At 41.3% G+C, this 27261-nt stretch overlaps 1 protein-coding gene across 6 annotated transcripts in view; it reads left to right on the forward strand.

Moving 5' to 3' along the window:
- LOC113170032 (RNA-binding protein Musashi homolog 2) overlaps window positions 1-27261 on the forward strand; it is a 197017-nt gene that overhangs the window by 110093 nt on the left and 59663 nt on the right. For all 6 annotated transcript variants that reach the window (XM_026371891.1, XM_026371892.1, XM_026371894.1 and 3 more), the window contains exon 7: window positions 3097-3145. In XM_026371891.1, coding sequence (XP_026227676.1) covers window positions 3097-3145 — 49 coding nt within the window. The remainder of the gene's footprint in view (window positions 1-3096; window positions 3146-27261) is intronic.

Below are 27261 nucleotides of genomic sequence, written 5' to 3' on the forward strand. Positions count from 1 at the left end.
ATTTCTTCCCTGAGGTGAGCCTGGCCTCACCTCTGTGTGGCGGGCTTTTTTGTGAGCAGTGAAGAGGTCCTTAACCTTCTATCAGATGGAGGCACACAGTTGTGTTCTGCTTGAATAACTACATTGAAAAGCCCTGAAGCACGGGAGATGGTTCTATAGACTCTGCAAGTGGCAAAGAGAGAGAGAGAGAGAGAGAGATAGAGACTAGGAGGGAAGAGAGAGAGAGGGGAGACTGTATTGTATGACCTGCTGGAGTGTGACCCTCACATGATGTGCACATTCTTTGTTAAAGTGCCCATCACTGCTTCACTGTGAACCTGCGTTCTTTGTTGTATGGCACCCTCTGACAGGATGCTCCTCCTCTAATAATGTCTAAACAACACAGTTATATAATACACTTTCTCCAGTAGACCTCGCTTCAGTTTACACGTTGTCGGTCTTGGAGCTCTCACACTGCAACAGCACTGGCAGTACTATCAATAACAGAGTATAAATATTTAAATGTCATGTTGTATGATGGGCTGATGATGGTTGTAGACAGTTAATGACACTCTGGGATGTCAGTCAGATAATGTAGTCCATAAGATAACTTCTATCTATACTATAGTTACCTATAAAAAAAGAAAACAACCAGTATACTCTCCTTTTTTTTTGTTCCTCATTTAACATTTTGATTATTTTATCCCTCAACTGAATAAATCAGAGAGGATTTGAGATAAATGCTCCAAACTGACCTCCGCCATAACATTTGAAAGAGAGAGCCCCCATTTCTTAGAGTTGTTAAAAAAGTTTAAAAAGCACTGACTTTTCTCCGCTGGCCATTTTGTCGACGCTTCCACTGATGCATGCGGCAGCGACTCTTTTGGTTGTTTCAATATCACTGACATTGGATGACAGAAGTCAAATGCTATAAATTTCTGTCTCCCATGTAAATGATCACAGACTGTCAGCCGCGCTTGTCAAATTAAACGTTTAGCTGGTAGCTGGTAAACATGCCATTCCATCTTTGCTCTGCAGTGGAGCTTTCACGCTGTCAAACGCAGAGACCATAGAAACTGTTTCTGGTGTTATGAGAACTCCAGCAAAAATACAAAAGAAAATTTTTTTTAAAAAGGTTTGAATCAAAATTTTTCTCACATCTCATTATCTGGCGAGGTGCTAAATGTAATAATGGAGTTAGTGCACTGCAGAAAAACAATTCAGAAGTTTCTATGTGTTCTTCAGACAGGCAATTACATCCCAAACCTCTGCGCTACACATTCCAGTTATCTTCCTTCTCGTCACTTGAATGCAATTTTCATTAGATCACCTGGCGTGAGACGGAGGTCTGTTACGTCACTGACATTTTGAATGTGTGTTTATGAAACTCCTGCTGCAGGTGCTCTTTCTTGGCAGCTTTCATACAGTATGTTTTCCCACCATACAGTGTGTAGACGGAACATTTTTCAAAGATGCAGGACGCACGTTGTTATTTTTCATGCTTTTTTTTTGTGTGTGTGTGTGTGTGTGTGTGTGTTCCTCTGCTTTGTCAACAGAGGAAACCGTTTGGGGGAAATTAATGACTTTGTAAGTGGTTGTACAAATTGCAAGACCAGTACCAGAGTTGTATCGATGGTGATTTAACCATTTCTTTTTCACTTTCAGATTTTTCCTGTTAAACCAAACATAGACTTACCTGCTTTCGGTTTTATTCTAGCATAGGCAATAGTAAGCCATGCCTTTGTTAGGTTGTTTGTTGACAACAGTTGATGGAGCAATTCCTGCCACTTAAGTCAGACAGCACAATTTGCACTACTCACTCACCCATGGCACTCACCCACTGCCACACTTATCCAATGCACCATTTGTAAGGTGGTCTGCTTAACCATACCCTGTCCATGTTTTTGCTCCTCCAAAGCATTTAAGTTTAGGGTTTCTAAAACCTTGTGTCGATCCCAGCATCCACCGTGTTCACAAAATAATGCATGACGGTGTTAAAATTAAGTGAACTACATATATAGGTTACGTCAAGTCTGTTTGTGTGTGTTGCCAGCTATATTTGGCAATTTGGAAATATTATAGGGAGGTGCAAATAAAGTGCCCGAGTGCCGCATGTGTCCTGTGAGCCGTGCCGCAAGTAACCAGGCCCTGCAAGCTGTGCCAACGTCTTGTGTGCCAAATGTGTGGCAAGAGGGTGGCATGAACAGTGTGCCAGCGCTAGTCTGCCTGGCTGCCAGGCACTTCTCTTTATCCAATCAGACAGTTCGGCTTGAGTGAGACCCCTATTCTTGTCTTTTCCCATCTCTTCCCGAAGCTTTGTCACCCCCCCATGAAAAACACAGACGCAATCTTGTGTGCACATCTTTTCCCCCTGCAAAGCATCAAGCCTCCTCAGTACACTGTTACACTTATCTAGAGACCAGAACCATGGAGCAAATGGTGCAGAGTGTTCCCCTTTTTGTTTCTGTCTGCCGCTGCTGCTGCTGTTCCTGCTTTCTACCCCTGTGTCCTTTTTTATTTTCTCCCCAGACAAAATCACAGGCTAAATGAACATGCCTCAGTCTGTTTTTTAAACATTTCTTCAGTTAGAGGAACAAGAGTGTGTCTGCGGATTTGTTTTTCAGGGATGTGTGTGGGGAAAAAAAAATGCTGTCTGCCTGTGTGTGGCTTTATTGGACATGATGAGGGATGATATTATGGTGGCTGCTGCTGGCTCTGCGGCTGGGAGATGAGGAAGGATCCCATTTGTCTCACACTCACTTAGTGTAATGTGTCTATCTGTCACTCTCCCCAAGACTGGACATTGGTGTTCATCAAAATAAACAAATTGTCCAAAAAAATCCTCCCTTCGTTCAGTGCTTGTTGTTAATGTTAATTTTGTGTCCTGTTGCCACTTTTAATCCAGGCAAATCATAAAACCACTACAATTGTTTTAAGTTCTGCATTGTTAAAATTATGAACTACAAGCATTTGAGGAAAACCCAAGGTGACCTGACAACAGTTATGTGAGCACAAAATGGTTACGATAGAAAGATGAAATAAACAAGCGTAAAGATTTGAGAATATGTGGTGTAAGAATAATAAAGCTAATGTCAGTTCTTCTTTTATGTCTTCCAGGTGGATGATGCCATGCTTATGTTTGATAAGACTACTAACAGACATAGAGGTAAGTGCATAGCTTCTGTTCTCTTTATCCATTTTGCTCTGTCTTTCTGAAAGGTGAGAAAATAGTCATTTTATGTCTTTTCCCCATGAGATAACACAGAACAGTTCCATTTCACATGATATTAGGTGTACCATCTGTTCAACAATGGGAGCATGTCAAAGTAATCAATAAGATGGTACGGTGTTTAGAATGTTTGGGCACTGGATGGTGGGTGTGTGTGTGTGAGATGATGCTGGTGTGAGTGTTTCAGAGAGGTGCTTAAAGGGTGTAAAGATTGTGAAATGGTGGGTGCTGTGCAGTCAGATAACAGCGTCAGATAAGGCCCGGGAGAAGCACTGACTTTATCGCTCTCTCTCATCGGCTTCTTATCTTCGATGAGGGGACATTTCTCTCTCAAGCAGAGGACTTTCCAAAGACAGGTTTCCTCCCTGTGCCACAATGCGGTGTTGTGTTTACGCTCACAGGCCTGACTTAGACGCTACTAAGCAGATACACTGATCAGCCGCAACATTAATACTACCCTGCAATTTTAACGTTGTGGCAGGCAGGGGTCAGCTTGGGAAAGAGGGAGCGCTGGCCATGACTAACAGGTGTCAGAGCACACAGTGAGTCCCATCTTGCCTCAGACTGGTCAGACAGTCCATACTGTCCCCTGTCCACCACAGAATTAAAAGCACCAAGGGGTGTTAATGTTGTGGCTCATCTATCTATAGGGCCCTCACATGTGCATTGACTATAAATCCTCACATGGGACTGTTAACAGACATAGTGTCCCTGGCTGTGTACTGCATGTGTCTATGTATCATTGTGTGCATGAGCAGTCGACAGGCACTGACAGGTATTTCCCCAAGAAAAAGGAGCAGACACTTCTCTGTTTGTCACACCAGTCAGCTCACATGTAGGCAGCGCTGGAATCTCAACATCTCACTGAACTGGGCTTGAGCACGGTTCTGCCATATAGATGTAAACTTTATTTTTTCGCAGCGAGTGATTCATCTCTCAACGTGTATAAATGTTTAAGTGCAGATGGCGGGGATCGAAAGCTGTATGGTGTTGCACAAACGCTCTCTCTTTTCCTAGGGTATCCGTGTGTGTGTGTGTGTGCTCAATAAGTGTGTGTGCACTGTGCAGGCGAACTCTTTGAGTCTGGTAAACAGTTTCTAAGTGTGGAACATGTGAACTATAGTAGAAGTGATCTATGGCTTTAAGGGGATTTTGATCTGTAGTGACACAACCCAGTGTGAGGTCTACTTTGAGACAAAAGCTTTTTTTTTTTTTTTTTATCAGACTCTCTCTCTCTCTTATTTCTTGAGCTTTTCTCTCTCCTGTCTGCTGCACTGCCAGCCTCTTTGTGAAAGGGGATGGGCGCCACGCTCGGGGAGCGTGTTAGGCATTTGCCTTTGGGTAGCAAAATGCCCTTCAAATGAAGACAATGATGGAGAAACAGCCTCTGTGGCAATTTTTCTGATGACAGCGGACGTATTTATATTGAGTGTGACACTGAGGCAGGTACAGTCCCTCCTGCAGTTTCTGTTTCTTCCAACTGGCATTTTGATATTTAGTTCCAGTGGGAATTTGAAACTGTAGATATTTGATGCTTCCACCTTAAAAACACATGAGGTCTTCCAGATGAATTGCATAGAATCTTACAAACCCATAAGAAAATGTGAATAATTCATTAGAGCCATTGGTGTGATTGTGTAATATTAATGGCTCAGCTGCCCTGTGACCATGAAGGAAAGGACACTGAATAAATTATCACTGAAACCGGTGCATGGACCCACTTTTCCACCCCCTACCAATCCAGCGATGGGCATCTGGTAGTCCACAGTCCAAATCAATTCCTCACATGTGTTCTTTCTCACCTTACAGATTAATTCATGAAAAAATAACTACTGAATTTTCTTCAGCACTGCAATAGATAAAAATAACACATTCTTTATTTAACTGGCTAAATGTTAGACAATGGAGCTCTTCTAAAAAACATGGGTGCCTCTCACATAATCATAGTGTCTAAGATAACGGTTCACTTTGAGCCTCTGCAAAGCACTGCAGGACAGGGAATGGAACTTCTCCTTTTTGCTTTATATTGTGGGGTGTAACACAAACATACTGTGCTTCAAGGTAGTAGCCTGACATCTAGCTTACAGTACATACATATAGTTGTATAACTAAGCTTGCTAAGATCATAAAGAACAACATCAGCATACAACTTCTAGTCTTTTCTAGAAGTAATAATTTTTGCTGAGGTAAAAAAAAAAAAAGAGAGAGAAAGGAAACAAATGTCCTTGCAGTCAGCAAGCATGTTTATATTTACCTGAACATTTGTAAAAATAATACTTGTAGTATAAGCAAATGAAACTGAAGAGAGACTACGTGCTTACTATATGGAATTATTTAGTTTGTAGTAACAAAAATGTGTTTAATTACCCAGATTATGTATCATATGTAACTATTTTATAATAGATTATAGTTTATCCAAAGTAGGTCCATTTAGCTTTGGCATTCTCTCATCAGATTTACAATGTAGTCAACTAGAATAGTTTTCAACTCACAGACTGACTTGGTAAAGATAGATATACTGTATAGATATGTATGATCTGATATTAGTCTTGCTTTGACTCAATTCATGATTCACATCACTCCGTTCAGATGTTGTCTTACTGACCTTTCCTCCCGTTAAGCTTTTTTACATAGAGCCCGTATTGTATATTACTATAATGCATTGTATTTTGTTGGAAGAGTTTATTGTCTATGAGACGCATGATCAACTCTTGATCATAAGTGTGTTTTCTTTTGGGCTGTGGTGAATTGGATAGAAGACAAACGTCACACTCCACTAGTAGCAGCATTGTCCTTCAGACGGTCCCTGTGAGGCTGGCAAAACGTCAGCCAGAGGAGACATTCTCTACCCTTCTCATTTTCTCTGCACTTCTTTTTTTTTTTTTTTTTTTGGTCTCTATCTCTCCCAGTCACTCAGTCTTATTCTTTCTTTCTTTCTTTTCTTTTACACAGTTGGACTATTTCTGTCCCACCTTTCTCCACACCCTGCCTGTCTCCGCCGTCTGTCCGTTTCTCTCGTCTTTCTCTCCCTGTCTCTCCTGCTAGAGGACACTCACTGTAAGCAAAGCTCCTCACAAAGGCACACGCTGCACACCATCTCCTTGGCATTTAAAGGAGTAGAATACAGCCAATTGTGTTGGAAATTGAACTCTCTAAAGCCTCCCTTCCCACAGCAGCAGTTCATTGTTGGTGAGTTCAGTGTCTTTGGTGCGCAGCTTGGGCTATCCAGAGGTTGATGCCAGAGGGCGCCTATTGTTCCATATTCTACTGCAGTGTCCCCACCACGCCTTGCTTCAACCTCCCTGTCTTCACCTGGCACTCATTTTGTGGCCGAAAAGAGAAAGTCGGGGAACGAGTAGAAGTCACATGTCACACAAAATATATTTTATAACTTTTTTTATGTTTTTTACTTCTTGTTGCTTTACTCAGCAGTGCAGGTGGTCTATACTACATTGAGGATGCTCAAATACACAGGCTATGTTCTGTGATCAGGCTAGGAGCACAGCAATCACAGACTACACATACCGGTGGGAAGTAAAATCTTTTAAAACACCTCTAAGTCAAAATCATTCTGTCATCTGTTGGTTACTCCTGCCACACAGGCTGACATATGATCTATAATCTAAAATGTGATTTTACTGTCAAACAATTGGGTATGCCAAGGAGAGTGTTGCTGAGGTGAGAAAAGTAGCATATTTAAGGGGGGCACTGATGAAAGAGTGGCACGTATCGTTATCTGCCATCAGTGCTTAATTTAAAAGTAAAGACACAGTAAATGATAGATAGATTGTTTTTAATAAGTGCTGCTCTGTCACACCATAGATGGGTTTCCTGTCCTGCGAGAATGAATGGAAACAGGGGGACAGAAAATATATCATATAAAAGAAATGATCAGGGTGTAGGGTGCAGCTTAACACAGTGTTGCATTTAAAAACAGAAGGTCCTGCTCTGTTGGCATGGAAAAATAAAAGTTGTCTTGCTACACAAATGAAGGGCACTAGTGCAGTCATTCTGGTTATTATATTCATATCCATTGGCATGTATGAAACTGGTACTCTTTCCCAGAAATATACCAAGTGCTGAATATGTGTTTAATTGATGCTAAAATGTACACGACTCCACCATGTTTGCAACAGGTATCGATCACCCATATTTTCTTAGTAGTCACCTCCTCAGATTGCTCCCAAAATTTCCTACTCACTCTTTGGGCTCAAAGTGCATGTCAAACACAGAGCCATAGCAATTTTTATTAAACAGCCATAAACACAGTAAATGTGTGAGCTGTCTTACAGCTGTGCCTATTTGTGCAGTTGAAAGCAGAAAAAACAACTTTTCATGTTGATCTTCTCATAACCTCTCATTTGTTTTGGGTCATTTTCACCCTGTTCCTGCATGAACATCTCGCTGATGATGACGCTACTTGTAATTAGTCCTCCTTCTCCGATCCGATGTGCACATCAATTTATCTCTGTATTAAAAGGTTATGTACATAATCTTTTAAAGGAAATATACTGCGTAGTATAGGAATTTGACATTCCTATAATTACTGTTCACAAGAATCTTCTCAGCATCACACCTAACGGTACAAACCCAGAAAAGATTAGTATATAAAATGCAAATTAGTACATTGAAACCCCAATGGTAATTTCCACTCTTATAATTTAAGTAGCTGATTAATTGGGTCAAAACTGCACACCACAGTGATTGTTTGATTTATGCACTGCAAAAATTTGTACTGCTAAAAACCAGTGTCAGGCCTGCAGTTTTCATGTGTTTAGTCTTCAACAAGTTCTTAGTTAATCACTGGGAGTAAAAATATTGAAAGTGGCACCTATGTCTATTTTGGGTGATACACACGTTCTCTCTCACCTTTTTAATTACACCATTAAGAAAAATGATGAAATCCCAGAGTAACTTTCTTTGATATTGTTTTACAGTAGTTTGAAACCAGACAGCACACATTAGTGTAACTTTATGAGCGTGTGACTGATTTAAGCCAAATTTCTTCTTTATTGGAATGATGCAAGTATTAGTAATGTGCAACAGTGGTGGGGACCGGGATAAAGAAACGCCGGCTGAGCCGTTTGAGTCACAAGACGGCTTTGTATGAGAGAGCTACTGAGCGAGGCACATATTAGAGGCCATGTTCCTAGAGAATAAGGTGGTTCATGGTTTTTGTGTGAGGATGGGGCCATGGCTCTGTGAATTTGTGTATAGGCCTTTTTTCTATGGGCTTAAAGGGCTGGTTTTCTTCTTGGCAGACGAACAGAAGACTGCATTGTGTGTGTCTGTAATCTCTTTACCTGGATTGGCAGCAAAGCTAGCAAGTGCAGCTCCCTGTGTGGAATTGGCACTGAGGAGTCAATGTCACACTGAGCAAGCAGCCTTCCAAACAACCAAAAACTGGTTGTGTTTCTGTGAGACTGTGTGTGGATGACAGCGTGCAGTTGTTTTGTTTTTTTGTTGTTTTTTTTTAATTGTTGTTGTTTTTTTTTTCCAATCTACTTTATGCCCAGGTCTTAAGATATGCATTGCTATCCAGCTTCCCAGCCATATCACGTTATTACCTAATGGTTGTGGTGTTTCTTGAGTGTGTTTGTCACAATTTCAAAACTATTCTTTAGAGAGCAAAAGTCTTTGTGGTATTAGGTATCATTATACACCAACTATGTGACATAAATTTGCCTCTCCCGCCTCACTGGGTGAGAAGAAAAAAATAATTGGCCTCATTATCTTTCATCTCTGTGGCATATTACATTCATTATTTTATACAAAGACTGCCAGTATGAGTCCTGTAACCCGGGAAGCAGAGCTGTGCCTCCACAGGTTAACTGTTGCTCCATGAAAACCCTGGTGTTTGACGTCACCACAATGCCTCATCAGCCACCGGTGCTAGGGATTGAACATGGCCGACTGAGCAGAGGATGTCTGTCTGCAAAGTGATTGCTGGCTCATTGACTGAGTAGGAGAGGAGGAGAAAAGGGGAGTGGGAAAAGGGAACAAGTACAGTTAGAGAAGAAATGGGGAGGAAAAGAAGAGGGTGGAAAGAAGGTGGACTGAGAACAACAAAAGCAGGAACAGTAGGATGAAGGCATGGTGAGGGAGAAAAAGAGAAGGAAATAAAGAAAAAGGAGAGTGGCTCAGTGTGAAGCCTCCCCCTGCTGGCTCCTCTGGCAGGAAGCTGCTGCCGATGGCTTCAAAAGAGCGCCAGGCAGTCTAGGCCTCCGCTTCTAGCAATTAGAGATCACTCCAGCGGATGCCTCCTGGCCAGCCTGCAAATCCCTCAAAAATACCCTCTGATTACTACTGTAGGACACAGGCTGTTTACCAAATGGATCTAGCACTACTGAGAGTGAGGTTTGATAATGCCTTCTTTTGTTCAGGCAAGAGAGGGAGCAGGGTCATTTGAGTCTTAAAGATGGCGCGACTTCAGAGATGAATTTCCACCAAGAGAAGAAAAGTTAACAAGTTCCCATCCAAATAGCTCAGCAAGCAAATGCTCAAAGCTGTTGCGAGAGAATAAAACCTATTTGGACAGAACTCAAATACACTGTCTTTTCGCCAGCACTTTTTACGAGGGCTAGGTCTTCTTTGATGGTTAATGTGCTCCACTGCCAATCCCTTTTTAAACAGCTGAATCCCTGTTGGTTCTATGGGAGTTGTAGTGTTTACAGATCCCAGATTCTTGGTGCTCTGTGACTACTGTATACTGTAGCAGCACTGATGCAAAGAGTAAAACAATCAGCCGCTGTGCCTGACTTAACAGATTGACACAGCATTTGCATCAAGTGGGATCAGATAATCCTGCACTTTTACTTCCATTCCTTCAGCGTTCCAACGTGAGCTGACAGATTCCTCATTGTGTTCCCTCACCTTGACAGACCTGATATTAGTGTGAATGTCATTTAAATGGCAGAGCTAATCATACACTCTGGGTCTACCTCCACCTGAGGGCCCCTTGCCTGGTCTAATCACAGTGACAAAGGAAATTATGTGTTTAGCCACTCTTAATAACTGGTCTAGCTCATCAGTTCCTGGGCGAGCTGACTTCGTCCCCAACCTTTGCCGCACCAGGGAGGCGTAGCATGAAGCACAGAGCCTGACCCATGGCCCTCCTTCTTCCTCTTGATGGTGTTTGTTGAAGTCCATGTCCTGACATCAGCAGCTCAGCAGACTCACCTCAAAATCAACACCAGCATTACAGTAGTAGTTAGTATTCTGCAATGAGCCTGAGGAGACATGCCTGACAGGTTGGTGATTAACAGTGAATGATCCTTCTCACCCTGTCACCTGTCTGTTTACTCCTGCCCATTACTGACATCTGTCCCTCTATCAGTGTTGCTGTAATCATGTGTGTCTTTTAGGCTTTAGTGTGCCTCAGAAACCGGATGGGTTCGGTTTTGAATTAGAGTCTGCTGTGCTGGCCCTGCATGACCATTGGAAGGGGAAGGAGGATGAAGGCAGGAGATTGTGGAAGAAAGCCTGGGGTTTTAATCTCTTCCCCATGTTTATCTCACCACCAGGAGACAAACCATGTGCCATTAAAAACATCAGCAACTCCCACTGGTTGGCTGCACGGCTGCACCTCTGAAGACATTTGAAGGACAAAATGAAAGAGACAAAAAATTGTGCAGAGCGGCGCATTTGAGTAAGATAGGCATGGTCTTACTTTATGGATGTGGATGTATTGTAAAAGCCATATTGGTTAGAATTTTTCTTTGAATACAGTTTATCTGAATGCAAAGAGGATTGTGCACGCAGACAGTCAACGCAACTTATTTGCGTTGTAAATTCTCTTTCTAAAAAGCAGAGAAGACCGTATTTGAACAAAAAATAAGCAAACATCTTTGGCCCCAGCTGCCATGGGGAATCAGTCTCTTCAGGAAATGAAAACGCTACCTTGGAATTGTCATCATATTGAGAGTTAGCCAACCTTTGACCTTGTAATACCCCACAGCTTCTCTATTTGTGACCTGCTGGATGCTCTTAGAAAGTGAAACCATCGGGGAGGATCTACTGCTCACATCATCATTCTCAGAACACCTAATAGTGGATTTACCAAGGTTAAACCTCCTGTGAGATTGCAGCCACCGTGACCTGGAATACTGAGTCTGCATCCACTCCTGCACAAGTACGCACACACTCATAAAATATAAACCATGCTGGTGAGAGACACATATAGGCACACAAACTTCTGTTTTTATATGGACTAGCTCAACTTAATCTCGATAATATACAGCTATAAGTCAAAATATGAAAAAAGGCACATAAGATGAGAAACTGGAGGAAGGTTGTAATTGCATTGAATGTGCACGGGTCTGTTACCTAGACGGACAGGGGCAGTGTTAGCTTCCCCCTGCATTGTCACCTGTATTTACAGCCTTATTGGTGCCTACCCAGGCATCTTACAGCTGAGCGCAGCACATGGGGGAATTAGCTAAGTGTCTGCTGTGCAGTGTTAGTCTAGTCTTTGTGAACATTTTTGAAACATATGCATCACTTGGGTTTATGACATGTATCATGTCTAGAGGTGTACTACAGGAACATCTGTACTTCCAGTTGTCCACCATTAAATAGTAAATTAAGGTTAAGGTTCTTATGCTGGAATGCATAAGAAACATGACGCTTTTCAATGTTCTTATTGGGGAGTCATTGCTTCCTTGTGCAACTCACCATTGTTGTTTAATGTTGTCCTGAAGGGGGACTGATCACTGATATTAATCACTGAGAGAGAAACTTTTAGTCTTCAGGCTGTGACCTCCAGGACTATTACACATTCATTCTTTTGGTGTCATTTGTAGCGGTCGATCACTCCTGGGTGGGGGAGCCATGGTGTTGAAAGTACACAGTCTTCTTGACAGTGGACTGGTGGAGTCTGATCCTTTATCTAGTTTTAGGGTTTGTGTGAATATTGGATTACATTTTAGCTGAATGTTTATGCAGAAAGTGAGAAAATGCTCAGTGATTCACTGCTGGTGAAGCACCACTTATTGTAAATCAGTAACTGGTGTTTGACAGAAATGAGCACAGTTGTTCCTCCTGCTCCTGCTCATCTTGCTATGTATGTTTTGTTGAAGGGCACGTCTTTAAATTTGAATATGATTGCATCCTGCTCTGTGTATTTTTCAAAGTTTAAATATAACTTCAGTACAGCTTAAGCTATGAAGCTGTAAAGTTCCCAGAAAAGAGGACAACAGAAGACTTACTATCAAGTCTCAGCACAACTGCTTTGAAGTTGGTGTGTTTTATTTTTTTTTCTGTCCCTCTCTTAAGTGTAATGGTGGTCAGAGTACACCAACCCACACAGCTGAAAGTCACAATCAGCTGAGCCACACCAATCACTTCTCACAGAAAGATTTCAAGCTGAATTAGATTACATCACTTCCAGTCCAGGCATCTAATCTTAGATTAAAGAAAAAGAACAATCTCGGGTTTCTTTCTTACATTTTCTTTTTGTTTGAATCCTTTGTGCTTTGAAGGTCAAACTGAGTGTCTGATGTCATTTTAAGTGTTTAACCAACATGACAGTCATCCCCCGTTCCCCACCTCCACTTTATACTGGCACGCTGTCGTGATGTTTGATGTTTATTTGACCAACTTTTACCATGTTGGTCCTACTTGCTAGCTGATTGGCCTCCCACAGCCCTGCTGGTTTACCACTTAAACAATTGTAGGAGGCTCTTTTGAAGTGGAAGGGCTTATTATACAGAAACAGCCAAAACAATCATAGCTCTGCGGGGTACATCCTGACTGGTACAATTGCCAGACAAGATAGACTTGCTTTTGTTTTAAGCATGTATTTGTAAAATGGAGAAAAAAAGAGCAATTTTTTCTGCCGTCATGAACAATGAAGCATTGGTAATAACCAGCAACTCTGAAGGGGCACATGATGTCTGTCCCCATATTCACCAGCAGCCTTCATGCTGCTTCATGTATTTGTAGAGCTAGGAACTTGACGTGTCTGTAAAGGCACACAATCACACACACAAGCCATTTAATGTGGAATTCCTCCTGACAGACAATATACATACATTTGAATATGGCGAGCTGCTTTACATCACAAGTGACATGCAGTGTTTTTTTTTTATTTATTTGTTTATTTGTTTATTTTTTTTTGTTTGCTTCCCCCATCATGCAGCTGCTGCGATGACCTGCGATGGCCAAGCTCGGAGTGTTTTGTGTATGAGCGAGTGTGAGCGAGTGTGCCTCTACACCGTAATAAGGGTTGCCTAGCTGAGCGGAAGTGTCAGGGTGAAGATGCCTGGCTCATTAGGTTCGTGGCAGGATAATGTATGAACAGCTCTTGCAAATGTTCACACAGGTACAGAGAGTGAGCAAGAGGGAGAGAGGGAAGCAGCCATTGTTCTTTCTCTTCTTTTTCTGTGTCTCCCCACTGCCTCCTCCTCCTTCTCCTCTTCTTCTTGCTGCCAGTTTCTTCTTTGTGTGAGCACGCCTGAGGGATATTTAGGCTCCCTAGTCACATTATGCCCTGTTCTTTGATGCAGAGCTGCCACTCCGTGGATTTATACCATTTATTCATAAATTAATTTATTTATTGGTTTATTAAATTTAATTCATTGTGTCTTGCATGATGCTTGTTTTGCGGCTCTGTTGCTCGATTGACAGGTTGCCAGTCATGGTAAGATTCCATATCCCATTGGCGTCATGCAGCAGCACGTTGCTAATTGAGTTGAATGCGTAGCTCGTCTCTCCTCAGTGAATCCATCTGTCGCAGTCTTGTCATCATTTTGTTCGCACTTGACAGGTTCCAAGTCTGTCTTTGTGTGTTTAACTGTGCGCTTCAGTGTAGGTGCGCTTTGCGTTTTTATTTATGCAAGGGTGTGAGTGTGTGTGTGTGTGTATAGCACAGCCCCATATAAAATGGGTGGCTGCCTAGGGACCCATTCTCTGGATTGTGTGCCTTGCCCCACTGTAGAGTTCCACAGAGAACAAGCCCTCAGCCAGCCACCCTATTTATATGACAGTGTCCACTACAGACATATTTATACACAAATAAAAAGGCAAACACCACCTCTCAGTGGATACGCACAGGCATAATTCATAATAATCTGCAATAAATTTGAATTGATATGGTTCAGAGAAGACATCTGACATCACTGGGCCTTTTTTTTTTTATTTTGGCTAATGCAGCTTTCCCGAGCAAAAACCTCGCAGGTGTAAGAGAGCTTGGCATGGCAGCTCAGTAACAGTTTATGAGGGGATAAATGAATACATGTGGAATGATGATATGATTATTAAACCTCGTGCCCAGTTGGCTTTGTTTAGGTTTTGCGCCCATGGAATCGGCATTGTAATTGGAGACAGATGGAGAGAAAGTGTTACTACGTGTTTGTGTGTATTTTCGTGTGTGGTCAATGATGTTTGATCCATATGGTCGTGTAAATGTGTGCTTTTGCTCCAGACCTATACCGGACGTACGCCGAGACAAAGTGAACTTAAAAGACAGCGTGTCTGTGTGATGTGTTCTCTCCATCAGTAGATAGATGACATCTACAGTGTATTTTACCACCATACCTTCATCACTGTCTTTCATCACTGCTGCCAGCCCCTTCTCCGCTCCCCGCTCTGTTCTCGCAAAGCTGTACGCGTGTGCGAGGAAGATAGAGAGACATAAAGAGAACCCAAGCGTGTGTGTGAGGAGGAGAAGCTGTGCGTCGCCATGTACATTGATGGCACTTCACACAGCAGCGTGTGTCCTGGCTTTGATACAGTACGAGCGTGCTGTAAGACTAAGGCGAATAAAGACAGCGCGCCGTTTGAAAGAGGAAGTTCACTGTGCTCCTCTGTCAGCAAGCTTTGGGAGGAGATTCTGTCTAGAGGAGAGCCTTGAATATTTTGTAGGCCCCGAGTGTTTCTCGATACCTCCAGAGGCAGCTTCTCTGTCTGTCTGTGTGAGAACGATGTGTCTCTCTGTGTTTGTGTACTTAGAGCATGTGGGAACTAACTCCTTACGCACTACAAATGAGCAGCTGCCTTATCATCAATCCCGCCTTTCACGCTTATGTGAACTTTATTATAACAGATACTTGCATACACTCACAGGGTTGCAGGCGTGCATGCATGTGCATATGCACACACACACACACACACACACACACACACACACACACACACGCACTCTTTCTTCCAAACTGCCACAGCTGAAGAGCAGTTGCATCAAAGGCAGCTGTCTCTCATCTCACTTTATCTCCTTCATCTTTTCCTCGCTTACTCTTTCCCGCCTCTGTCACTTCACAGGTTTTTTTTTTTTTTGTCTCTCTCTCTCTCTCTCTCTTTGTTTCCTACCCAATCTCTTTCTCACCTTTGCCTCTCTCTGCTCTACCTACCTGCCAGGGAGATTCTACTCCAAAGAGAAGTGATGTTTTTTTTTTTTCCGTTTTTTTTTTTTTTTTTTTTGTTTTATATTCATCTCTCATTTCTGGAGAGTTCACTTTTTCGAAATACCGCCACGTAGGATCCATATCATCGGTTCTTCTCTGTCCACCAACCTGCAAAACTCAGTCCCACCACCCGCCTCCATCCCCACCCAATCCATCATCCATCCAGCAGCCAGCCTTACTGACTCCTGCCTCATTTCTCATAAATTAGTCTTATCTCTCCCACACTTTCTCTTTTGTTTCTTGTTCTTACTCATTCCATTCTCCCCATGCCCTCTCCTGCCTTCCATCTCTCTCTGGTCCTCACATTTCATTTTTCTTCCTACAAATGCCACACAGCAGTCCCTTAAGAAATGTCATTTCTGTCTTCTCCTTTTGTTCTGTAATTTCTCCGTGTCCCTCCTTTTCGCTTGGGAATTCATTTATCGTTCGCTGTTCTTCTGTCCCCAGCTCTCTGATCTCTCTGTCTCAGTCTCCCTCTCTATGTCTGTCTCTCTGTCTTTGTTTTTGACACTCGCCTGCTCCCTGTGTTTGATTTCTTCTCCCTCTCCTCTCTTTCTTCTTCTCATACTCATATTTTATTGCAATGCTCAGGTATTTTTTGCCAAATTGTAGCATTAATACCACAGTTAGAATAATACACTAACCGCCTTCGTTACTCCACCTACTTTCAGTCAAGTTATATCCAGGCAAAATATTTTTTTAGTATCAAATTTAAAAAGTTTGGTTAAGGTGAAGCAGTTGAAGTAGGAGATCACAGCAGTGGCCCTGTTCACATGGGTTTTTATTTCTTTTAAACCCCTTGAATTTAAGTGTAACAGCAGCATTTTATTTCTCAGTCAATTATTGTAATTACTTACACTTGAATACTACCATTTTATCTATTGTATTAACAATTAGTATTTAAACTTGCAGGCTGATCAGTTCCAGCAAAATCACTGTTTAATGTTTTTTTGTGGGATTTAGATGCCACTGGTCAAGACTGCATCTACAGCACACTGTCTTTGCATGGCCAGCCAGCACAGAAGAAAAGTAATTTAACCCAGAACAATTGTCAGTTATTTTTTCCCTCTGGTATTTGTTAGATAATCCTCATCACAGACAGATGCTAAGATGTAGCGTGGATGCTTTAGAGAAAATTGGTAAGATGTATCACAGAAATAAGTGCTTCAAATTTGATTCAGATTCTTCTGTGCTGGGGAAACCATCACACGCTGCACACATACTCCCAAGTGGTTGAGAACCAATTTGTTAGGCCTTTGACAACAGGCACACTGGCTAGATGAGAACACACAGGTTTTATCCCAGTGTTAAAATACATTTGGCAGATTTGTGAGGATCGGAATCATTTACATTCAGTTGTCCGCTGTTGTTTCTGGTTATGATCTGTGGCAGGTGATTTTGGTCAAGAGACATTCATGGTTTCATTTCTCCAATTTACTTTACCCTAGAATTGATGTATATTTTAAAGCTACAGCATGCAACTTTGAGTGAAACAGTGTGCCGCCCTCCTCTAACCAGTCATAGAAGGTAAATCCTATGTGTCACTGATACAACAGGGTACCCTTGTGCATATCTATGAGATGCCATGTGTATATGATGCCCTGGGTTGATTGATTTTGCACAGCTAACTAAAAATGTGAAAAAAAAATGGTACTGTAGCTTTAAAATATCTATAGAGCACTATATGCAACCTGCCATAATATAATGCATCTCTGTCTATGTCTAAACCTGCTTTTGCCTATCCAGAAGGGACTCTTCTCCTGGTGGACTTCAGTAAAGTGCGTACAGGCACTTGTGTTCCATCAAAATGCTAATAATATAATCTGCAATATCCAGCGCAATATTATTGTAGTGCTAATTGGTGGAAGAAAATTGTTGATGGAAGCACCTGCCCACCCTACTACTTAGTTCTTTTTAATTACAACGGCGGTAATAAAAGGGTACAAATTGTGTAATGATCAATGTTTCTTCAGTGAGGTGACAGTTTTGCTCTTATTTGCTGTAGCATGGGCATGTGTGGCTCATTTAGATGACAGCTTGAACAGCACTAAGTGAATGTGGGCCCCTCAGGAGTGGAACTTCTCTCCTCTTGGTTTTATACAGCATGATTTATTCATCAATGTGATGTGTAGCCTCAAACCTGCTTGTGGTATCACACCTGAGAACATTGCTTCATCATACATGAGATGGAGAGGAGGGAGACAGAGTGGGGGGAAAAAAATGCAAATTGAAGAGTATGTGTGAATAGACTAGGACAAAGGAATAATAATAATTGCAGAAGATTCGTTGAACCAAGTGGGAGGGAAAATCCGTTATTTCGAAACAATCCCTGCCTTCCAAATTGTCAAATTAACTTTTTCTGCAGCAGTGGCTAGTGAGAGGGGGTGATTAAATAGCTTCTTTTTGGGGTTTTTTCCCTGGTATGTGTCAGTTTTTCTGGCTGCCTTCAAAGTGATAATGCTCGCCGGCTGTTGCCCCCTGAGGACTGCTCCATCTTATTAACTTGTCTTGGGAGACAGGACTGCATGCAGCCTGCTTAACTGCCTGCAGCGATGGAGAAGGACCACTAAGTCCTACACAGGCTTCTTCTGCCCCAAACATTCACCTCTCACTGTATTTCTTTGTATTCACATGTGGTTGTGGGTGTGTGAGCTTGCATATCAACTGACACAGGAAGGGAATAGGTACACAGTAGAGAAACGGTCATTAAATATAATCACTTAGTCTTTGTGGCGGCTTATGTCTGCAGTCAGGGGCTGTGTTTGACTACAGTGTTGTTAATGTGGAGTTAAAGAGGAAGGTAAGGAAAAGCAAGCTGTGGCTAAATCTGCATCAGTCCATTTTTCTCTCCAACTCATGATGCTGAAACCAAGTGCAGATGTGATACCAGCACTGTCTGACTGCCACATTTAAAATCTGTATACTTGACTGTGTGGACTCATTTTTATGTAATTATGCATGACGCCAAGGATTACTGTGATACTAAAAACTGAGTTGGCAGCCTGATGTGACTGAATTATTGTAACTGATAGTGGGAACCCTACATTTTTACCATAACACCGACAAAGAAACAGTTTTGAATGTGAACCAGTCCCATTATTCTCAGTACCTTAATAAGGCCAGTGTCAGCTCAGATATGGATCCTGTTTGTGAGCAAACTATAACAAGCATCAGACCAACATAACAGAAACATTACAGAGCCCTGAGCTCATCCACTGCTGTCACACACACACACACACACACAAAGCTGTCATTGAAACTTTATTGTTAAGTGTCCACATGAACAAGGAAGAAAGGACCGTAGGGATGGAAGACCATCCACAGGCATGGATCCTTCAGTTTAAACAAACACGGCAAACCAGGAATTTCAACATGAGGGCTAAGGCAGTCAGATTCACTCATTGTTGCAGCGAAATTATCCTTGGTGCCAGTGGAGCTTATCTGACCTGTGGATATTACTGTTTTGCTAGCTCTTGATCAGTGCACTTTCTGCACTTAGTGGATGCTTTCATGCTGCACTTTTGCTGTTTGTAAGCTGTTGTCAGGGCCATAGTGTTGTATCTACAGAGAATAGGACTGGCACAGACAAGCAACATAATGCATGAACAGACAGCGTTTGAAGACCTTTGAACAAAAATGTTGTATCATCCTCCAAAAATCAGATGTGTATGTGTGTATTCGTGTGCTCACGCTCAGCAGTAAACAGTCCAAAATCCTCTAATGGGCTATTTTCTTTTTCCTTCACCAGACCCTGTTAATTTTAGCATGAGGGCATTTTCTTTTATTTTCGAATGGTCATCTTTCATTGTGCCACTTCTAATAAAGCACAAAATCATCTGGTAGCCAGGTTAAAGAAGCATTCTCATGAGCAGGAGGGAGACAAATGGCAGGTGTCTGCAGCACAGCCTGTTAATTCTCACACATGAAGTCTGACTGAAATGACGCACCGTATGGAAAGAGAACTGTTGCAGAACATTGCATTTAAAGTAGCGAAATGTAAAGCAAACCCTCATCCTGCTGTTTACTTAATGCTGAGCTGACTTGTATTTTCTGAGAGAATCAATCTTAAAAAGATTTACCAAATGTAGACAAATTAGCCAGCATAAATTAGCCAGAGTATATTCATTATGCCTCTCTCCCAGTGGAATACAGCAACACACTGCAGTGTCTTTATTGTTTAACTGCACTATCATAAATGTAATCATGTATTTTATCTTGAAGTCTCTGATGGCAATAAACAGCCTCTCAACCACATCATCGTCTATGCCAATGTTCAAGTAAATTTAAACGTTAAGAAATGGGATATTACAATTCTTCTTTTTGCTTCGCTTACCCTCAGTTTGAGCCTCTCTGAGCTCATTTTTCAAACTACCTTCTATGCTGCTCATGTTCAGCTTCTGTGTTATTGTCCTGTCTTTCATGCATCAATAGATGGATTATTATACATCCTTATTTGTAATTGGAGGGCAGGTTAGACAAGAGGATAATTAAAATAGTGCGTGTTGCTACTCGATCTATTTTCTACTGTTTTGACATGTGTGGCTCAGTGTGTCTCTGTGACCTCCTTTGTCCTCCAAGTTAATGTTGTTGATGGCGGCACTTAGAGAGGACACACAGACCTGCTAATAAACACACACACACACACCAACACCAAGATGCCCACATACACGTACACGAGCATCATGGAAGAACATAAAGCATGTTAATGTGAGTTGAGCGATGGAACAAGGTAGCATCGACTAGTTGATTGAAACATTATGATTAATTGTTTGTCATTTTTAAGCAAAATACTGTGCCAGCCAACACTCAGTCCAGGCTCACAGCGGTGGAGTGTCACCGACTATTTTTTAAAGCGTAATAATCCAAAATTATAGTGCATCTGGTTATAACGTTTGATTCTCCGACTTCATGTGTAACTTGTCTAATGAAAGCTGCAGGCAAAAACCACAAAGGGATTATTCTTTGCTTGGAAAAACTCATGGTAACTGTGGAGATAATGTTAGAGCACAAAGGACAATATTGCATGGGCTGACAGGTTGGGTTCCCAGCTGGCAAAGGCTGACCGTACTAGGATAGTAGTATTGCCTCCAGCAACAGGAAAATTGGAACGACTGTGGCAAAGTCATGGATACAACAACCAAGGCGTGAGCAGGGAGCCATGTGTTTGTTTCTGTGAGTCTGGAGGCCAGTCCTCATTATGGTGGCTGGTAAAATATTACAGTTCAGCTGACACTGTCTAAGTGAATTGTCCAGAGCGGTTTTGACAGCTATTGGAAGGCAGGGCTAGATTATGATGGATGATGACAACAGGGGTGGTGCACAGAGCATTGATGTGTTTTGGTGCTCATGCAAGAACTAATACGTACACCTAATGTGGGACAGTTTCAGTGATGGTGTGCAAACAAACCCATGCGCATACACACAAATGGAGATGCCTGATGGGTATATTAAAATGGTTTTCAAAATGATATTGCAATTTTTCATACCTAGAGAATTGATTCAGGACCCTGTCTTCTCTAGCCTCACAACCCCCAAAATTTCTATAACACTTAATGGACTTTTTCACATGTGAAAATAATACAAATGCATTTTCAGTTTTGTTGTTTTACATTTTATTTGCTTTTGTGATTCTTGTGTTATTCACGCTTATTGGTTGGGGAGAGTTAACAAAGCCAAACAATTAGATTTCATTGCTTTCTTGTTTCCCTTTCAATACAGTTTTATTTTATGAACATGAATAGTTCCACAGGCAAGTGAAAAATGAATCAGTTTATTGATAAAAATGTGATTGCAGATTCAAAGCTTGGTGTCCTTTTTTTCCCTTCTTTCCATGTAAAAAAAGCCAATGTAGCAGTATCAAAGACAATATCAAAGCACCCAAAACATGTAGCTTATTTTATGTGAAAGCTGAACATCTGCACAAGACTGCTGACTACCACATGCTGTCTTATCTTTTCAAAAGGCAGAATGATGTTAACTCATTGAACAAGTAGCTTGCGCTGTGCACACATTTGTTTGTTTCTGTATGTGTGTCTATATCCTAACCTCCTATACCTCTCAAGGTTTTTTTTGCATTATTTTTGTACTTTGCCTCTTACTTTGCCTAAACTAATTTCAAAGCACCTTTCCTTTTTCATCTATGTGCTTGAGGATCCCTTGTCACAATAAGAGTATTAGATGAGGTGAACAGCTAGACCAAATGGCGTAGAATTATGTATCTCTCCTACTCTTCTATGGAGCAGATGGGACAAGGAGAACACTTCATCCCCAGGTTCACTGGTCCTTTGGCTTCTTCTGGCGTGGCCAATTCGTCTCCCAGTAGTCACTCTAGCTTATGGGCTCTTGCCCATTCTCCTTCCCTCTTGTCCTCCCTCCAAACACTGATTCATTCACTCATTCCCTCTCTATGTCTCTGTCTCTCTTTCTGTCTCTCTTCTTTCTCATCCACTCTCCTCTTCCCAATTTGGCCACCAGGGAGGTGTGTGGCACTGGAGCAAGCATTATTGATAGAGCATCTGTTTAGACATGGTGCAGGATCTGTGGCATGTGGGCGAGCAGCTGGGCGTTCGAGCAGGGGAGACATTATGTCATATTACATATCTTGAGATGTCTTGTTCACTTGTATGCATGCCCATTTCGCAAGCACACAGTCCCATACACGCTAAGAAACACAAACACATGCCATCAACATCCACACTAAGATTTATTGTGGTTTTCCATCTTATTTGAAAATGTGAAAAATCCTGGTTCTTCAAAACGGTTTAAATAATTTATAAGATGTGGACTGGTAGAAGTTGTCTAATGTCGCTACTGTGCAGCAGCAGTTCCAGAAAACAGTTTAAGAGGCAATTTCAGACATGGGAGCCAGGGGCGCATATATACTGTATATATATGTAGCATCGTGGCTTTATTGGGGCAGCTAAACAGACAGAGTAGCCCTATCCAGAGAATCATCACACATCTCTTCTAAATGGCCAAACTTGTCAAAGCTCATGCAGCACACTGCCAATAGATTTTCACCCTTGTCAGATGATACAACAGAGGATTTTATGGTATTTTACACTGCACAAAGCATGTGTTTTTATGATGCCACATGGTGCATCTTTATGGCAATGAAGTGGCGATATTTTCGGCAGTTGTGCACCTTTTTTTTTTTTTTTACATGCATTAGTAAGTGTGGTACTCTATTTATATGCTTGAATGCACAAAATGTGCATTCAAGGTTCAAGAACAGGTCCTATGGTAACAAAACGTTGAAAATGCTGCCACAGTGGTACAAAAATATTTTGAAACTGACTAAATGATTTATTAACAACATGTCAAGGAATAGTATTTGGGCTTTTAATTAATATGAATAGTTAGCAATAGTAGCAATACAGCAATAAAGTTCTATCATCCACTCAAATGCATTAAGTTTGGTGAGCCTATCAAAAAGAGTATAGCTTGGCATTTTCCTTCCTCTATGGACATTTATTCTGAGATAAAGTGATGCTGGTTCTTTGGGACGTTGTCACTATCAGTTTCTTAAAAAAAAAAAGTTCTAAAAACAATGCAATGACCCAAATTCTCTTAATAAAGATTATATAAACAAAGGATTTTTAAATAATGATTCTTTAAAGTAGGGTTTGAATCACTTGAGGCCGTTAGGGTTAGAGCTATAAAATGTTGTTTTTACTATCTTACATGCCAGAAATGTATTATATACTGTATGCCATATACCAATAAACTGTATCTACAAGAATACAGTATCTTCTGATAATCAGCCATTTACCCCTCAGAGAGGAATATCATAAGTGTATAATTTAGCAGTTTTTTTTTTTTTTTTTACAGCACTGAAAGCCCATTTGGTGTATCTTGTTTCTCAAGAGAACAACTACATGGCTTAAGTATGTAGATGTGCACACCTGATCTCTGCCACTCAAAGCAGAGATCAGGTGTGCACGATCATTTCATCAAATTGAAAAGCTGTCTAACTTACTGAAAAGATGCAGGTGCAAATCCAGATGAAGAGCCTGTGTAATTTTACCTCTTTCCCTGCAGCTTAGCTTGCTTTCTTTTAGATTTTCTTTTTTCTGTCTTTAGGTACTTTAATACTATACCTGTATGATGCGTGTGGGTTTGTAGAGGTAGATTTGACAACTTTGTCTAATAGTTCTATAGTGTCACAGCATTTCTGTCCTTGTTGCTTGCCTGTACTGGCATTCATGTCTACTAATTACATTTCAATGATATTTTTTTAGTTATGAATATGTATATGTAATTGTAAATTTAAAAAACAGAGCATTCAGAATTATTTCAGTGGTGTAACACAAGAAAAGTAGTTGCGATAAAAGGCTGGATTGAACAGATTTTCTTTTCTTAGATAATGACATTTTACATCTGCCACTTCTCATTTAAATTCCTCTCAAGTTCTGCTGTAGCTAAAAACCTACTGCATTGTGTGTGTGTGTGTGTGTGTGTGTGTGTGTGTGTGTGTGTGTGTGTGTGTGTGTGTGTGTGTGTGTGTGTGTGTGTGTGAACAGCAACTAATTTATTTATACATTACATTTTAGGTGGAAAGCAACAATAAAAAGCCTCGATACCAGAGTTACAAAACAGTGACTGGGCCTCCTTTAATGATGTATCATAAATGTTCCAATGGAGGCTGATTTAGCTCAACTGCGGAGAGGACAGGCTATTATTAGAGGAGACAGGCCTTTATTTGTAATTTCCCCTGCTTTATAAATGAGTGTTTAGCCAAATTTTACAAAGAAGCCTCCCTGTTGTCTGATCTGATTTCTTTGCTGTCTTAGATTGCTGTTGTATTCAACCGTTTCCATTGAAAGCCCTCCAGCGGTTCGAGATGCATAATCCCTTACCTCCCCTAGAAGGCTTTTACTGTGAAATAGGTGCAGAAAGTATTGAGTTTCCTTAATGTTGCCTTAACATCAAGTAGTAATGGCTTAGTGAAATCACTCAAAAACAGCTCTGAAACAGTATATGTTTATGTTGTGCTGTTCTAATGTCAAAATGAATGCTGTCATTAGCCTATGTACAGGGGATTTGTTTGGTTTTAGTGTGTCCTAACCACACTATGTGAAGTACTTTCAAGTGATATGTGTTATGATTTTGCACTATATAGTTTACCTAAATATCATATACATTGTTTTGTTTTGTATTTTCCTCTTTTGTATAGACCTTACTCTGGGTTTTCATATGAGACCCGCGCATTTAAATATCAACTTTTATGTCATCTTTTTATGCCCTCTTAGGAATATTTGTGTGACAATAGTTTTCCGGATTCATGCACCAATTTGCATTTTCCTTTTCTGTCTTATGTAAATGTTCTTTAAAATCTATGCAGCTTTTGGGTGGAGGACCAGTTGTGTGGTCAGCTCTGACAATGCCAGCCCAGTTTGGAAGCTGTCTGCAGAATCTCTTAGCGGTCAGCTACGGGTTTACTGCCAGGGACAGAACTGTCTTATATGCCATTTGTTGTGTCTGACCTTTAAGATGATGAAGCGCAGGGAGAGTGACCCCTGGCAGGATTTGTTCAAAGAGCAGCCTCTTGGTAATGGGGGGTCCAGAGCCTGGCAGCATGCTGGGGGATTGATCAGCCCCTTACTCAAAGGCCAAATACAGAAAGCCTAGCCAGAGGAGAAGGCCATGCAGGACATGGAGCCATCCTCTGCTTTGAAGCCCTCTCCAATACCTCAGCTGCTTCACTGCATGAATAAACATCTGTTAAAGCTGCTCTTCTGTCCCTTCCTTCTCCTGTCCTCTTCTCCCCTGTATGAGCTAACAGCGGTGCTGCAGCAGATTGAGAGATATGAGCGCAGGTCGCAAAATCCTTTCTCTTTTTCTCTCACCTTTTCTTTCCTTTCTCCCCCTCTTTTTTTTTTTTTTTTTACCTTACTCCCTCTCTCCCAGCTTCTAGTGTGAATACTTCCTGTGCTCTAGCCTTGTTGCAGAGGATTAAATCCACTCATTTAGGGCTTGCATTGCTTCCACAGATGTCAGCTTTGAGATTGAAATGAGCTCCCCGTCTGCAAAGAAGCTGAGTTAAAAGGAAAATTCAGAGAGGGGGAAGAGAGAAACTAAACAGAGATGCAAAGTCTTTTCAGTTCCATAAGTGTAGCCAGAGTGTGGGGTAATGTGTGTGTGGTTGACCCAGGTCTTAAGTGAGTGTGGGAATAATAACTTCTAATAATCCTCGACCACACTTGTGGTGAAAAACATTCTACAGCAGTTGTGTTGTTGTCATCAGTCCTTTTTTTTTGCAAGTGTTTTACTTTATGACTCACATTATGTAGTATATGATGGAGTAACAGGATATTTAATACAAACACTTAGGTCTTTTGCAGAATGCAGCATCCTGAGAGGTAAAAGTTAACCCAAAGCATGGCTCCTTACTTTCTTGAGGCAGAAGTGGTCATGGTACAGTACACAGGATGTTTCAGCCCATGGAGCAGGTGCAGAAGGGTATTGATTTGCTCCTTAGGTTGGCAGTTATCAGTGCACTTCTGGCATTTTACTGTACAGTGATAACCACCAACCTTAGGATCAAATCTGGAAATAGATAGATTTGGTTTAGGATAATGGCATCTTAAACCATGTTAAACCATGTGCTTTCTGTTGCAACAGTAGCACGTTAATGTAATTCTCTATGGGATTCTACTTTATCACTAGGCTTCCAGGTACTTGAACAAACATTGTGTACCAACAAAACAGTGATGAAATCCAGCTTGTAGCCGGATAGTATCCGTGACTGCCTAACAAATGGAAGACAAGCCTAGCGAATGCTGCATTGTGCTGTGTACAGAGTGAAGGGCCTGGAGTCTACTTGGTAAATCTCATCTGAGTGCTGAGCAGCCTAGCTCAGTTACAGGTTGTCCATTTACAATAGCTCACAGAGCTCTGAGAAACAGCAGGAGTGGGGCCAGAGGGGTGGCAAGACCCCCCACAACGTCTGATTGGCAACTCCTGGTGACACCTCGGTCAGAGTTAGACGAGGGGTGAGTGCTTGGTTTATGGTTATTACTGACTTTCTGCGTGGCGAGAAATTATTTGATTCAGATGTGATGGTTTTTAAATAATAATTATAAATCATAATTATTAATAATTTATTATAGAGACAGCACTGTTTAATGACATGATTAATTATTTGTGTCACATAACTGTTACTAACAGTATTATTATTTATAGTATTTCATATCATAATAGGTAAAGTTGTGAATCTTATTTTGAAAAACACCCTTCTTTGCTTCTGTGCCCCAGACTGGCCACTCTTTCCCTGAGAGTTAGTGAATTTATCATGAGCTCTTCTGGTCAGCCTTTAGCATCTACACTAATTATGAGATCATGATCTTTCTCAGGTGGTCCTTCAGAAGAACTAACATAAAATACAAACAAATCAACGAGGTGATAACTTCAGGAAAGACATGAATAAGCTGCAGTTATGGCCATCCATGGAGCTTTCTCATCTATGCTAATCACTGCCCAAAGGCATTGATGAAAGGATATTGTGCAGTTATGAAGACGCTGCACTGTGCTCAGTTTATCGTTTGATTATATACCCAATTAGAGTGCAAGTAAGCAATTAAAGGAAGCCTGGATGTTGTGAACAGATCCAGTGTGCGGTTGAACTACGCTGCCGTACTTTGAGCAGCTCAC

The sequence above is a fragment of the Anabas testudineus genome, chromosome 14 (assembly GCF_900324465.2).
Source record: "Anabas testudineus chromosome 14, fAnaTes1.2, whole genome shotgun sequence".
NCBI classification, from domain to species: domain Eukaryota; kingdom Metazoa; phylum Chordata; class Actinopteri; order Anabantiformes; family Anabantidae; genus Anabas; species Anabas testudineus.